This window comes from Rhea pennata, chromosome 2 (assembly GCF_028389875.1).
Source record: "Rhea pennata isolate bPtePen1 chromosome 2, bPtePen1.pri, whole genome shotgun sequence".
NCBI lineage: Eukaryota > Metazoa > Chordata > Aves > Rheiformes > Rheidae > Rhea > Rhea pennata.
The window spans coordinates 42,389,682-42,402,695 of record NC_084664.1 but is presented as its reverse complement, the minus strand read 5'-3'; the positions used below and the strand labels follow the sequence as shown (position 1 = coordinate 42,402,695).

The 13,014-nt window shown below is 43.1% G+C and overlaps 1 protein-coding gene across 1 annotated transcript in view; it reads right to left on the bottom strand.

Moving 5' to 3' along the window:
- Nucleotides 1-12,440, bottom strand: part of LOC134135933 (uncharacterized) — a 29,564-nt gene extending 17,124 nt beyond the window's left edge. Inside the window, exons 1-3 of the mRNA XM_062567620.1 lie at nt 12,326-12,440; nt 3,648-3,717; nt 2,149-2,260 (exon numbers count right to left, since the gene is read on the bottom strand). Of these exons, the coding sequence (XP_062423604.1) occupies nt 2,149-2,260; nt 3,648-3,717; nt 12,326-12,440 (297 nt within the window). The remainder of the gene's footprint in view (nt 1-2,148; nt 2,261-3,647; nt 3,718-12,325) is intronic.
- Nucleotides 12,441-13,014: the final 574 nt, after the last annotated feature.

Genomic DNA, 13,014 nt, shown 5'->3' with positions numbered 1-13,014 from the left:
GCAAATACCAGCTAGAGGCTGACTTTGTTAGCCTTTCCTTTAGAACAGTAGTGAAACAGAAATACCAGAACATAGAAGAGCTGACAGAATACAAACAGGGCATTTCTGTGACTTGTCAGTGCTCCTGGGTGCTCCATCACCACTCATGCCACAGAAACACGGTGCAGGCAATGGATGCTTACAGCGAGTCTGTGGTTAAAACTTGCTCTGGGGTACCCCAGTGTAAATGCAGAACAACTCCATTGGAGCCAACTGACTTACTTGGGGGTTTCACCTGGACAGCCAAAATGCCTGAAGAAGTTAAGCCTATCTGAGTTGTTGCAGGAATTCCTGTACCAGGAATAAAGATGAGGTGAACAAGGTTAGATGCAAGTAGTGCTGCTCGCCTCCAGACACAGCAGTGGGAGTGGTGAAATACCTCTTTTTATGTAGTTTACAGGTCTCTGAAAGATATATATATATATATATATATATTTAGTACTTTAAGAATCCTTGTAAGAATAAAAGCTATGTTGCTATAAATTAGAAAGCCGCATGAAATACAGTGAGAGCAACGCATTCCACATTGTGGAACCAGGGATGTGATCTGTTTTAGGAAGCACATGGCTTTATGTTTAATGAAGGGAGCTTGTTGAAGGATTGCAGACCAGGAGAGCACACTAGATTTGTTATTTTATTAGGTTCTGGGTTATGTACTTCTTTTGCTATGTATCTGACAACATATGCCATTCCACTCAGAACTGAATGAGCTGGAAGGAGGAGAGAATCAAAGCATTTATGAAGAACAGGAGAATTTATTTTCTACCTTTTGAAAAAAGTGTGAAGGGTAAGAAAAATTTGTATCATTTTGTTGAAGCTAGAAACAGAAAGAGAAATGAAATTTAAGTAGACAGAGGAAAATAATCGTTCTCCACAAGCACACAGAAGGAATTGTTGGAAATATATAAAATATGCTCACCAACATCCTGTTCATTGAATTCATGCACTTAAGATGCAGCAAAAATCTTCCAGTTTATCAAGGCCAGATCTTGAAAATACTTCACTACTTTCAAGATGAATTGAAGGCACTTTTCATCATGCATGGGATAATTTGTGGTTCACGGGGTCAGACACTACATGGCAATGATCAGACTGTGCTTCTAGGTACAGTACTTTATGATGCGTCTTTGGAATTGCCTGAAACTAGAGGTAAAGTGTACTGCTAAGGGTGGTATTTGATGCTGCTTCTAATCCAACATAACCATAGGCTACTGCTGGAAGGGTCAGTCCCAAATTCCTCTCTAACCTTGTTTGTCTTCAATGACATGCCCTCACCATTTCTTTTATTTTGGATTTTGTGATCCTGCAACCAACACTGTTCAGTGTCAAGTCCACTCTGTTTAATCTCTCAGAAAACTAACCCATCTGCCCTTTCCACCCACACCCCATAAGTCCCTTGTCATCAGGTTAACAAGTTGTGCCAGTTCGCCTATAGCTGTACAACAGCTATATCTGAGGCAGAGAGAGATGAATCAGAAACCACGGTTGAGGGGCACCTCTTTCAGCAGCAGTCTGTAACTGCAAATATACAGTTCAAGACCACACTTCAAAAATGTGATCTGAAGTACCCTCAAAAAACCCAGCCCTCCTGAGGCTCATGTTAGTACAGCACAGAGCTGCCAGAATGATTCAATAGAAAATAACAGACATGTCTCCAGACTCCTTCTCTGCTCCCAGACTTTAATACTGGAGAAGGTATGCAGGAAGGTTCACTTCTGATTGTTGGAGATTCACAGCCCCAGATTATCTCCTAAAGAACATACATGCATTCTTTGAACCTTTCAGATGGTAGCCTTTTATTTAAGGCACTGATTGAAGATGTAGGGAGACTTGGGCTCAACTCCCTTCTAACTCAGAAAGGACTCAAAGCCATACCTCCTAGAAATGCCCATTAAGTATTAAGGGATGGATAGGAGCAAGGATAGTGAAGCCCTCTCTTGATAGCCTACTAGTGTGCAGCAAAAACCTCAATATTCATAGGGTTGAAAGTAAGCAGAAGGAAGCATTAAATCTTCCCCTCCCCTTGTAGGCCACAGGTTAGGGCAACGAGCATGGGGCAAATGGAAGAAGGAAAAGAATTTCAGTCTGCATTTACTGGCCTGAAGTTACTGTGAGCTCTGTTTGATGTTTCCAAGATCTTCTATCATCAGTGACCATCAAGCTTGCTTCCCTCCTCACAAAGTTGTTTTCATGACTGCACAGTGTGCCGGTTTCAACAGATCTGCAGGGATACCAGAAACTTTCAGGTCAAAAAACAGAAGTGCCTATCAAGTTTAGGGACAGATAAGGAGCCTTTGCTTCTCTTACTATCGTTACACACTTTCCACATGCGAAGAGATCTCAGGGTGCTTAGTCTCTTCCTTTTGTTTTGTATAAAGAGCCCTATAGTTAGCTGTTTGTTTGGGGTCTCTCAGGTCTGTTGTAACATTGCATATCTTCGCTCCCCACTTCACAACAGAGTGATAGATTAGGTTCTGGGTAGCCCTCAGAGGCAGTTTTTCTTGCTATGTCATTACACCCTTCTCAAAGAGTTATGCAGAGGATTCTCTCATGCTGGTCTACTACATCCCATTCACAGGGAACAGGTTCCAGTATAACAGTTCTTCAGCTCTTCTCCACATACAAGATCAATGCCCAGATTTGCTCATCTCTTTGGAATAGTCAGAATTTCATGTGTGCAGCCTTTCAGTGTTAGCAAAGCATTTACCCTTGCACACCCTCACATAGTAATAGCTTTGTTATAGTATTTTAAACCTGTTGCACAATGAAATCATCATTATGGCACTCTGATTCCACTACGCCATCTCCTCTGGTGGTAATTTTGTATACTTTCCACTCTCTCCACAAACCTCTTGGAGACTTCTTTTAAAACAGTCCAGTGTAATCACTTTGTGCTGGGAAAGAAGGCTCCAGGATCTCAACAGCTGGGCTTTCTCATTCTCACACAATTCAAATATCTATTTATTAGACGATGGAGCTACTGGATGCTCTGGTGACAGTGTTCAACAAAGCTCCAGTGCTAGGTCAGTTAATGAGTCTCTATTTGCAGTCTTCCATTTTGGATATACAAGCAAACTCACAATCTTGGAACAGAAGATTTCTCCTCCCCGTCCCTGCCAAGTAAAATTAATGAAAAGTCGGTCAGCCAGAAATGCCGAGGGTTATGACTAAATCCTCTTCGTGGAGCTCCAAGCTCTCCTCTCCAAAGGGAGCACCAGAGCGTCCCTATTTCCACAGCTCCCCTCAGCACCCTTCAACAGGGGCACCCACCCCACAGCATCACTCCCTGGGGGAACATACTTCTCTTAGTGGTGTAGGGAGATTTCCATTTTAACTCCCCAGCCACTTTTTCTTAGAAGCTCAGAGTAACGGACTGTATCTCTTCAGTGAGAGGACCAATGCATTTCCCTGAAAACACTAGGAGAAAGTCCCAAACCCATGGGGCTTTGTTTATAATTGTTGCCAGGCTGAAACAAAAAGATTTCCAGTGGCATGGGAAAACTGTGCAATACCAAGCTCTCATCACCTTGTTATAGACAAAACATTTATAGTTTATTGTCAGGAGGACTCTGGCTAGAAAGCATTTGTCTGAGCCAGAACTGACTGACCTTTCGCAGTAGGTGCAATAAGGCAGCGAGCACCACCGCACGGTCAGAACTTCTGCAATAAACCCAAATCCTTTTTGATAAGGGGAAATCAAAAGCACACAGCTCCTTATGACCTACTAATAAGGCTGGTGACCTCAACAGCAAGTTACAAATCTGATACACAGTTTGAAAACTGCATGCAACACCTGCTTCCTGGCAATATCCTTTTATTTTCCTCTGGACAGGTACTTGGCAATTTAAAAATCAAGTTCCCCACGCTGTGGCTTCAGAGCTGTAGGAGAGTTTTCATTTCCTATCACGCTACTCTAACGTGACCTGACCGAGGAGCCTCATCAATATTACAGCAGTAAATAGCTTGACAGCTTTCTCATAAATAACACATTCCCACTCCGCTTTGTGCTCTGCATTTAATAGCATACTGGATATTTAGAAATAAAGGGAATCTTGCTGAAAGCATGTAGCAACGAGATAAATGTTTTGCCCATGAAGAGTCAAAGTGCACATTCTGCTTACTCCCAACACTTTGTGATTCATGGCTTAATAAAGAAGTGACCCCCTCAGAAAAAAAAAGACTTCAAACAAATCTGAAATGTGTACAACTGCTCTTCTTTCATATTGTAGAAAAACCCTACTACATCAGGTTATGGAGTTTCATCCTTGCACATACATAGCCTACTGCAGCATCAAAAGAAACAATTCATTCAAATCTCTTCCTCAATTTGCATTAACAGGAAGAATTTCCCCAACCCCCCCACCCCATAAAGGTCCTTACATGAAGGGAAATTGGAGAAGAATAGAAAAACCACCCAAAACTTTGCTGGGGGGGGGGGGGGGGGAATACCAAAGAAAACAACACTGGCTGAGTGGGAAGTCACCAGCATAGGTGGTGGACTTGAAGTGCTATGAAGAGCCAGTGTTTAGGACCCTAAGCACAACATATTTGCTCAGCTGCCAACACTAGAGGAGCTGAAAAATCAAAAGTAACTTTCAGGGATTTTTTTTTTTTTTTTGCTTTGTTTTGACTTTAACTGTTATCACAATTGGGTTTAGCTGTTGTTTAAACATTAAAATTTACTCTGCCACTCAGTGTTCACCATGCCAAGCTGCTCAGTGTCTGTCTTATACACCGCAACCCCGCTCTGTATTTCAATCATTTCTCTACCTGTGTGGTGGTCCTTTGCAATGAGCCTAAGTTGTTTATTTGGGTGACTGGATAAAGGATAGGAATCCTTATGAAATAAACACAAATTCTGGATCCAAAGAGGACAGGAGCCCTTCCATGTGTCTTTGATTCAGGCAGTGAAATGCTGAGTACAAGACAGGCCCCTCAGTCTCACATTTTTTGCTGGCTAAGTAGAAAATTCTCCACTCAGCATGCAAATTTGCTGCAGTTTGCTTTGCCACCAAGCCTCCATCTGCTGCATCAAGATCATAAACCTCTTGCCTAGGGTCTGGCTTCCACCAGTCCTTAGCCTTGCTTGCCTGCCTTCCTTATCTAAGGAGAAGAAATGAAATGCAGATAATAGCATTTTATTGCTGCACAGCAGGGTTGCAAAGGTAATTAAAGATTGAGGCTGAAGTAAAGGGAGTTGTATATATTCCCTAGACAGATATACTTATTTTCATTTTCAAATGTAAATAGCAAAAAAGACTGAAATAGTACACATTTCCTTCCCCCACCTTGAACAACAGAATCTATTGTAGATCAGTCAAATTACTGCAGAGCAAATCCCAGGTAGAAATAGGATCCTCCTCTCTCCCCTTTAATTCCCATCTTAATGCTTCCCAAAGCAAAACTCCAGACACTTTGAGTCACATATTACTACTAAATAAGTAGCAGAGTCATTGAACGGTAACTCATAAAGGAGGCAGGAAACAGGAAAAGCCCAAAATAAAGCTATTTGTAAATTAAAGAACTAAGAAGAATGGATAGGAAGTGAGCCCCCCCTTTTTTTTTTCTTCAAAATTTTTCTAATTAACAAGGAGGAAAATCAATAGCCTATCTGCAGCTGCCATGGGGAAGACAGGGTGAAGAGCAACTCCAGACCCAAAAATCCCCACAGTGTCAACCCATCACAGTGTGCAGAATAGCTATATAACAAGCTGCAGGGTGAAATCTCATGCAACTGCACTAGTTATCTGTCTCTCTCTTCTGCCTTTCATTACAGCTCAACATGAGCAGTTATAAGGTACCAGAAAGGGGAGATGTATGACATATTTGGGAGCAGAGAGAGAGGACTGCTTGTGTTCCTGTTAAAAAAAGGCCCAAATACTCCAGGTTTTTCTGTGCATTGCTGCTGCATGCAGCTCCAAAGTTATCTGCATAGTTTCCATCACACATGGCGACATTCAGGCCTATGGCCTGGTACAAAGCACACTGAAAGCAGCAACGTCTTCCCACTGATATTTTGGGATTTTGTTTTTGAATGAGGCCCTCAATGAAGTGCCTTGAATACTGCTGCTTCCTTTATTAATGTTCGGTTTTGGTGCTTTGTAATTTTGTTTAGCTGCTTTTGTGGGCCAGCAGATTCCTGTACAAAATGGCCTGGCAGTCTGCTGAGGCCATTTCCACTGGTTTTGCAGCACAGAGAATGGCTGTTATTTGGATAGAAACCTGGATGAAACAACACAAGCCATCGTGCTTCCATCCTCTTTGGCTTGCCCCAGTGAGAGGGAAAATGTACCCGGCACTATTTCATTAAGGTCTTGGCATGTTCCTTGATGGCACCTCTGGTAGTTACGGGCACAAAGGAAGCTCTTATCCCCCCCCCCCCCCCCCCTTATTCGATCTGCAGCCATTCATGTGCAGATCTGTCCAGAGATGAATCCACACTGGCAGGAGAGATAAGAGGCAACCTTGATGCGGGGCTTCAGAGATTACAGCAAAGCAGAGCTGCGGCGAAGTGCCATATTTTCGAGCATCGCCCTGCATACGCAGCCCAGCAACTCTACCACAGAGAAGGTGACCCAGGCTCTACAGAGTGCTGACAGACACCAGCCACCCGATATACTTTGGAAACAGTTTCTCCTTTCTGGGGCAAATAGGAACACATAAAGCAACAAACTGAACAAAGTGACTGCCATAAAATACAACTGATACGCATTTGTAAGAGAAAAACCTGTTTCCTTTCCCGGCTCTGAAGATGGAGTCTCCTTCCTGGTCCTGCTCCGAACAGGGAGACAATCAAAGGCTTTCAGCAGAAGCCTCTTTTAACAACAGGCATTGCTCCTTCAGCTGCAGGAGTGACTAGCAAATAATGGGATACAATCCTTTCTTTAAGGAGCTGCCTCCTTGACTATAAATACACATAACATTTTAGTGCTTCATATGAATGTTTTAAAAAAAAAAAAAAAACCCAAAAAACCCCCAGCTACTCCAGTGCTCAAATTTAGAATTAACTAAGGAAAATGCTTTCATTTGCTAGAGCACTTAACTATATCCTTACACTTGTGCTTAAGCCACCCCTAAAATTGGCTCAGGTTGCCACAAACCAACAACAGCTTAAACCAATTTAATTGCTGTCTGCTCCCACCCTCCTTCCCACCCCTGGTTGCACATTTGCTGGCTCCTTCCCTACGCCTGCTCTAGTCCTCATCTAACCCTACACTGAGCCACTTCAGAAGGCAAGCCAGGCACACACACCCCCAACACCCCCCCCCCCCCCCAAAAAAAAAAAATCATCCGTTTTCCACCAATTTAGCATGCTGAAGTGACTCATCACAAGGCCAGAGGAACACCAGAGACAGGCTAAAGAAAGGGGTAGAAGGAGATGAGCAGTTCAGAGTAAAATTCAGAAGTCTGGCAGCTCATTACTGCTAAGAGAGGCCGTCCTACTCCCTCCAGCTATGCTGATTAGTCCCAGCTCGGCTGAATTATGCCGGGCCCAGCCTGACCCTTCTCCCTCCACACACAACTGGTTTCTGCACGCTCGGTAAATTGAGTCAGCTCAGCAAGGCTCCTTACCAGCATGGAAATGCCCGACTGGAGGCGAGAGGAATTGCTCCCGCTGAACACCCAGAAGCCATCAGATCAGCTAAGCAGCGTTGTCAACCCGTACCCCGAAGCTGCCGCATGCATTTGAGCCTTTGCTAACCCAAGGCTGGGCCCAGAGGACCCCAGACCAAGCTTTGCGTGGAAGCGAGCAAGCCGCTCGCAGCAGAGATCCCGACGGGAGTGCCATGTTTCTGCGAAGGCGCGGGCAGTGCTGGCTACTCCTCCTTGCAGCAGTTATCGCATACGGTAATTCCAGCAGCCCCTCTTTGAGGGCAGGTTGTCAAGGACTAAGTCAGGTTTGTGAAGAGGAGGATATTTAGATCAATTTTAAGGAAATTCCAAGACAACATAGACATTGAGTTGCCAGAATCTAATAAAAATAAATAAATAAATAAATGGCAAGAAAAACTCCGTACAGCATGAAGACAACTGAGATTTCCCACAGGATACCTTTGGCTTAGTTTACAAGTATTTCACGACACAAACATTCCTAAATACAAGGATAAGTGTTCATCTATGAGTTTTTCTGCATACATTATGCAGCAACGTATTTTCCACTCTTCATATATAGCCGTCTGTACCTATAAATAGAAATGCCGCCTCACGTGTATTATCATATATTACAACCTATGACAGTGTGGTAAAGGAGGGGAAGTGAGCAGAGGAAGTGGTGTGCTCCGCCAGAAGACACGAACTTAGGCCCCCCGCTACGTCAGCTTCATGCCAACCAAGTCTGTCCAATATTCCAAGAACAGGAGGAACAGCAAACGATCAGCAGAGAGAGAGGAAACCAGCGGGTATCTTGTGTGGCACAGAGCAAGAGACCAAGTAATCCTGTGAGAAGGATAAAAGAGCAAAGAGATTCCTTGCATAGTTAAAGCCAGGGTATTGTACAGAGTGGCATTAAAAAGGGGGGGGGGCAGAGGAAGGGGGAAACTTTAATAAAGGGGCCAGAGCAGAGCTGTCCCGCAGCACTCAGGGCACAATGACGGATGGAGAAGTTCCTGTCACACTGAAGGAAAGGCTGGAGCAGAGCGTCGTTCTGCAAGATTGCTGATCTTTCTCCTTTTTCAGAATTTATCACCTTTGCATTGTTTTCTCTGTTCTCACACATTTCATGAGTGATGGAAATACCCTAAGGATTTGTTCTCATCATTTTTTTCCCCCCCATTTATGAATTCAGTCTGACCACTGTGCCTACAGGGCTAGGGACCTGTGAACTGGCACTATAATTAAAGATATATTCAATGGCATCATAGCAGACAGCAGTGTTTTAATTAAACTGAAAGAAATTTATTGTTTAACATAGAGTGAAGGAGGTGCCCATGCTGAGCAGACAGAAGTAAGCCTTCTGAAAAGGAAATCGGTGTCATGTCTAAGGGACTGGGAAACAGAAGATGAGATCTTGGCTCTAGCAGATTTCCCACTGAGCCAGTTGCAAATCAAAACATACTCTGATGCAAAGTTTTTTGGAAGATGTGGACAGTTCACTCTCTCAACCTCTCAGGTCATCTCTTTATTTGCACTAAGGATTGACCAACACACTCTACATAGTCCAAATGAGGCTATTTTTTGTGTGAGGCAAATGAGGCCTCATTGCTTATTATGGCCACTTCATAGTTCTCTCCACAACTCATTTAATAGTAACATTCAAGAGGTCAGTTGTGAAAAGGCCAAGTTTGAGCTGAGCTAGCTAATATTATTCTGGAAACCCAAGATCTATAAAATCAGTCCATTCTCTTCCCCTGGTTAAGGCTCAAAACTTCCTTTGACTTTAGGAGGAGGACTATTAAACTCCCAAAGATTAATATTTTAAATTAACTTCAGCTAATCCCTATGAGTTTTGGAAGCAGCAAAACTTCATCAAGCAATCAATACTTCAGAGCAATGCCCAACTCACTTTGGATATATAGTATGGTATATGGAGAGATAGAGAATGGTAATTAATCACTTTCTCCAAGACAGAAATATCACATGCAGGTATTTCTGCACTGTAAACAACCATCAGTACCAGTATCCAGCATCACCCACTGAAATTGTACAACACTGTTCATTAATACTATATTATCACTTGTTTCACTTTGAAAACTTTCACTGCTTGGCCTGAAAGCTTTCACTGGATGCTAGAAGTTCATCAAGAAGATGCCTTTTCTAGTATTAACCAAATGAATTCATTTTTTTTCTTTAGCCTTATCCAAAGGCAAAACAAAAAAAAGTAACAAAAACATGTATACCCCACAACCACAACAAGAGCCAAAACATCAAACCACTTATTTTTCTTATTGGAATCCAAAACGAAATCAAGTATGACATATATGAAAGGTCAAAAAATAAAGTTGTTTCATGATTGACAGTAAAGCCCTAGTGTATTCACAGTAATTAAGCGTGAAAGGTTGAGTCAGCACATGATTTACACAACCACTAGAGTTGATTCAAGGCCACCATCATCTGAAGATGTTAATCTTAGCTTTTAATTCAGATTAAAAAGCTGCACTACTTTACAGGCATCTCACTCTTTGGGGATGTACCTTAGCTGCATATAAATCCCTCCCATTTACCACCAGCTTTCACCTGAAGCAGAAAGTACATCCTACACTTTTATAGTTTGTCATATAACAATTCACACACCTCCCAGGACCTCAGTTGCTGGGGCAAAACAGCTATTATCTTGCAAAAAAGTTAATACTATATATATATTTATATATATATAATATATAAAAGCCTTCCTTTCCTTTCCCCTCCACCACATGAGGGATTAGAAGCACTGGCACACTAAATAACTTGCATCCCAGGCAAACACAAAGCAAAGCTGAGAGTGAGCAATAAACCCAGCTCCTAGTAGAGCTGGATGGGGGGAATGAAACAATAAATAAAAGTGTGGGGGGAAAACAGGAAACCTGGCAGAAAAAAGAAATAGCAGCCAGAAGCATCAACAAGGTTGCAGAAGAGTCCTGCAATGGAAACAAGTAGAAGAGCAACACCAGGGAGGCACCGGCTGCAGGCAGGAGCTGTGCGAGGAAACCCAGGGCACACACAGAGGCAGCAGAACAGCCAAACCTGTGATCTTAACTGCATACACAACTCCAGGCTCTTCATAAGAAGAGGTCTTCTCCACCAATTCTGCTTCAGCTCAAGCAGTTGCAGCACCTGCAGAGTGGCAGAAGACATCCTTCCTTCAGCCTCCCCCCCCAATTCACAGGCTTATAATCACCACCAACATCATCACCTAAACACACATCCAGAATACCTTGTTCAAAGGAAGCCAGCTCAGAAAGAGGAGACACACATTTAAGCCCAGAAAGCTGACCTGGGGCCTACAGCACCCACCTTGCGGGTAGCACCTTGTTAATGACCCAATTAGCACAGGATGTATCCAACCACATTCCCATTTCCCCTCACCCTCCCACCTCCACGCCTGAGCAGGATGGCAATCAACACTTAAGAACAAGCAGCTGAAAAACTACTCGGCTCCCTCCTGCTCAGCTATAAGATTTCTCCCTCCTGGCAGACTGCAGCTACTCTGAGCAATAGTGCCAAACTGAAAATAACGTGTAGTGAATCAAAATGTTTCTTTGCTTATGTTACTAATGATACCTCAGATTACTAACACTTAATTGAGCTTACTTTTCAGTATGCTTTTAACATTCTGCACTTCTATCAGCTGAGACAATAAAAATCAATTCCTGTAAGGCAATTTCATTTAGGTTTATACTCTGTTTTATATTCAGTTTTCCAACGCTGCAACAGTTGAGTGGCAAATCTGAGGAGGACTATTTATAAGAACTAACTCTATGAAAATAAAGCAGACCCTTACTGAGCGAAGGCACTTTAACAGGCAAACTGCTTTAAAAACAAATATGAACAAAGGAAAAACAATATCTGGGAGAAAATGTGGTTTGGCAAACTACAGTAGATTCATTAATGAGATCTCATATACACACAAGAAACAGAATTACATGTATAAATATTTGGAGGATTGATGATACAGATAATACTGTAATGACGATCATAGAATCATAGAGGTAATCATAGAATGGTAAGGTTGGAAGGGACCTCTGGAGATCATCTAGTCCAACTGTCAGCATAGCCCATACGGGGATTGAACCCACGACCTTGGCATTAGCAGCACCACGCGCTAACCAACTGAGCTAAACCGAGATGCCCAAATGATACTTATTAACCGTTTTTTTCTGCTGAACTTTCTATTAAGATTTACACAAGATACCGCTGAAATATTCCTCCGTGCAAAAATCTATCATATAGAAGGTCTTCATATTGAAATGAAATCTTCATATGCTTAGGTTTATGGATCAAGAGCAGTCACACTGATCTAGGCACAGTGCATAATTCACAGCGCATGAATGTAGCCGCTTGTCAGGTGTGTTGAGATTTTTACCTGGGCCTTTGGGGACAGTCCTTCATGTTCATGTATGGTGGAGCAGTATGAGGGCTGCTGCATGCAATAAGGAAGAAATTGCTACCATGAGCTACTGCTTACCACTCTTCTGGAGAATTATTGACTTCTGTGATAGACAATGACTATACAAATATATATACTTTTCTTTTGAAAATCTGAAAAGATTTTTTTCCTCCCTTCTCAACATAAGGATGACCAGAGTGAGGTGGCAACATTACAAAGGCACTAATTCAAGAGCCAGGAGAGGAGGAGTAATACGCAACCTACTTTTTTTTTGGCTTTTGGCTTTTGGCTTGCCTTTTTTCTTTCGGCTCTCCTGATGGAGCTCGGTGAGCCAGTAGGCTTCCGGGTTGTTGCCAAATCCCTTGGGGCAGCAGGTCATCCCTGCCCTGTCAAGGCGCAGTGCTGCGCTATACAGGATGAAGTGTCTTTACGCTTTGTGGTATTTATTTATGACAGTAAGGTGACATTTTGACCTTGGATCCACCCATTTGCACAAGTTCAGGCATGTTAGATTTACAAAAGCAGCTTCCGTTGACTTCTCCCCTTCTCTTTTTCAGTGCTACATGCCAGAGCCTGTTGCTGTTTGCCTTTACAAAAGGCCCTGGCAGGGGTCTGCACGCCCCAGGCTGCAGCCTGCACCTAAGGGCCACTTTTGCATCCTTTGGCTTGCTATCATCTAAGAAAAGATGGAGCATGCCCTTCGCGAATCAGACCCCGCTGCCTGGGTAAAAGTGGAGCACGTTGTCTCAGCTCATGCTGCTGTGCAGTCGTTACACACTTGCCTGGCAGGCTCTTGAGGAAAGAAACATCCTGTTTCTCTGTGTTTTTCTTGGTACTAAGATTTCATTTCTTCATGCCTTGCCAGAAAATCTCCTCTAGATCACCACTGCGCGCAGTGAGGACTTCTGAGCTTGAGGGGATGACTGGTCCTTCACTGCAGGCTTCCTCCTTGC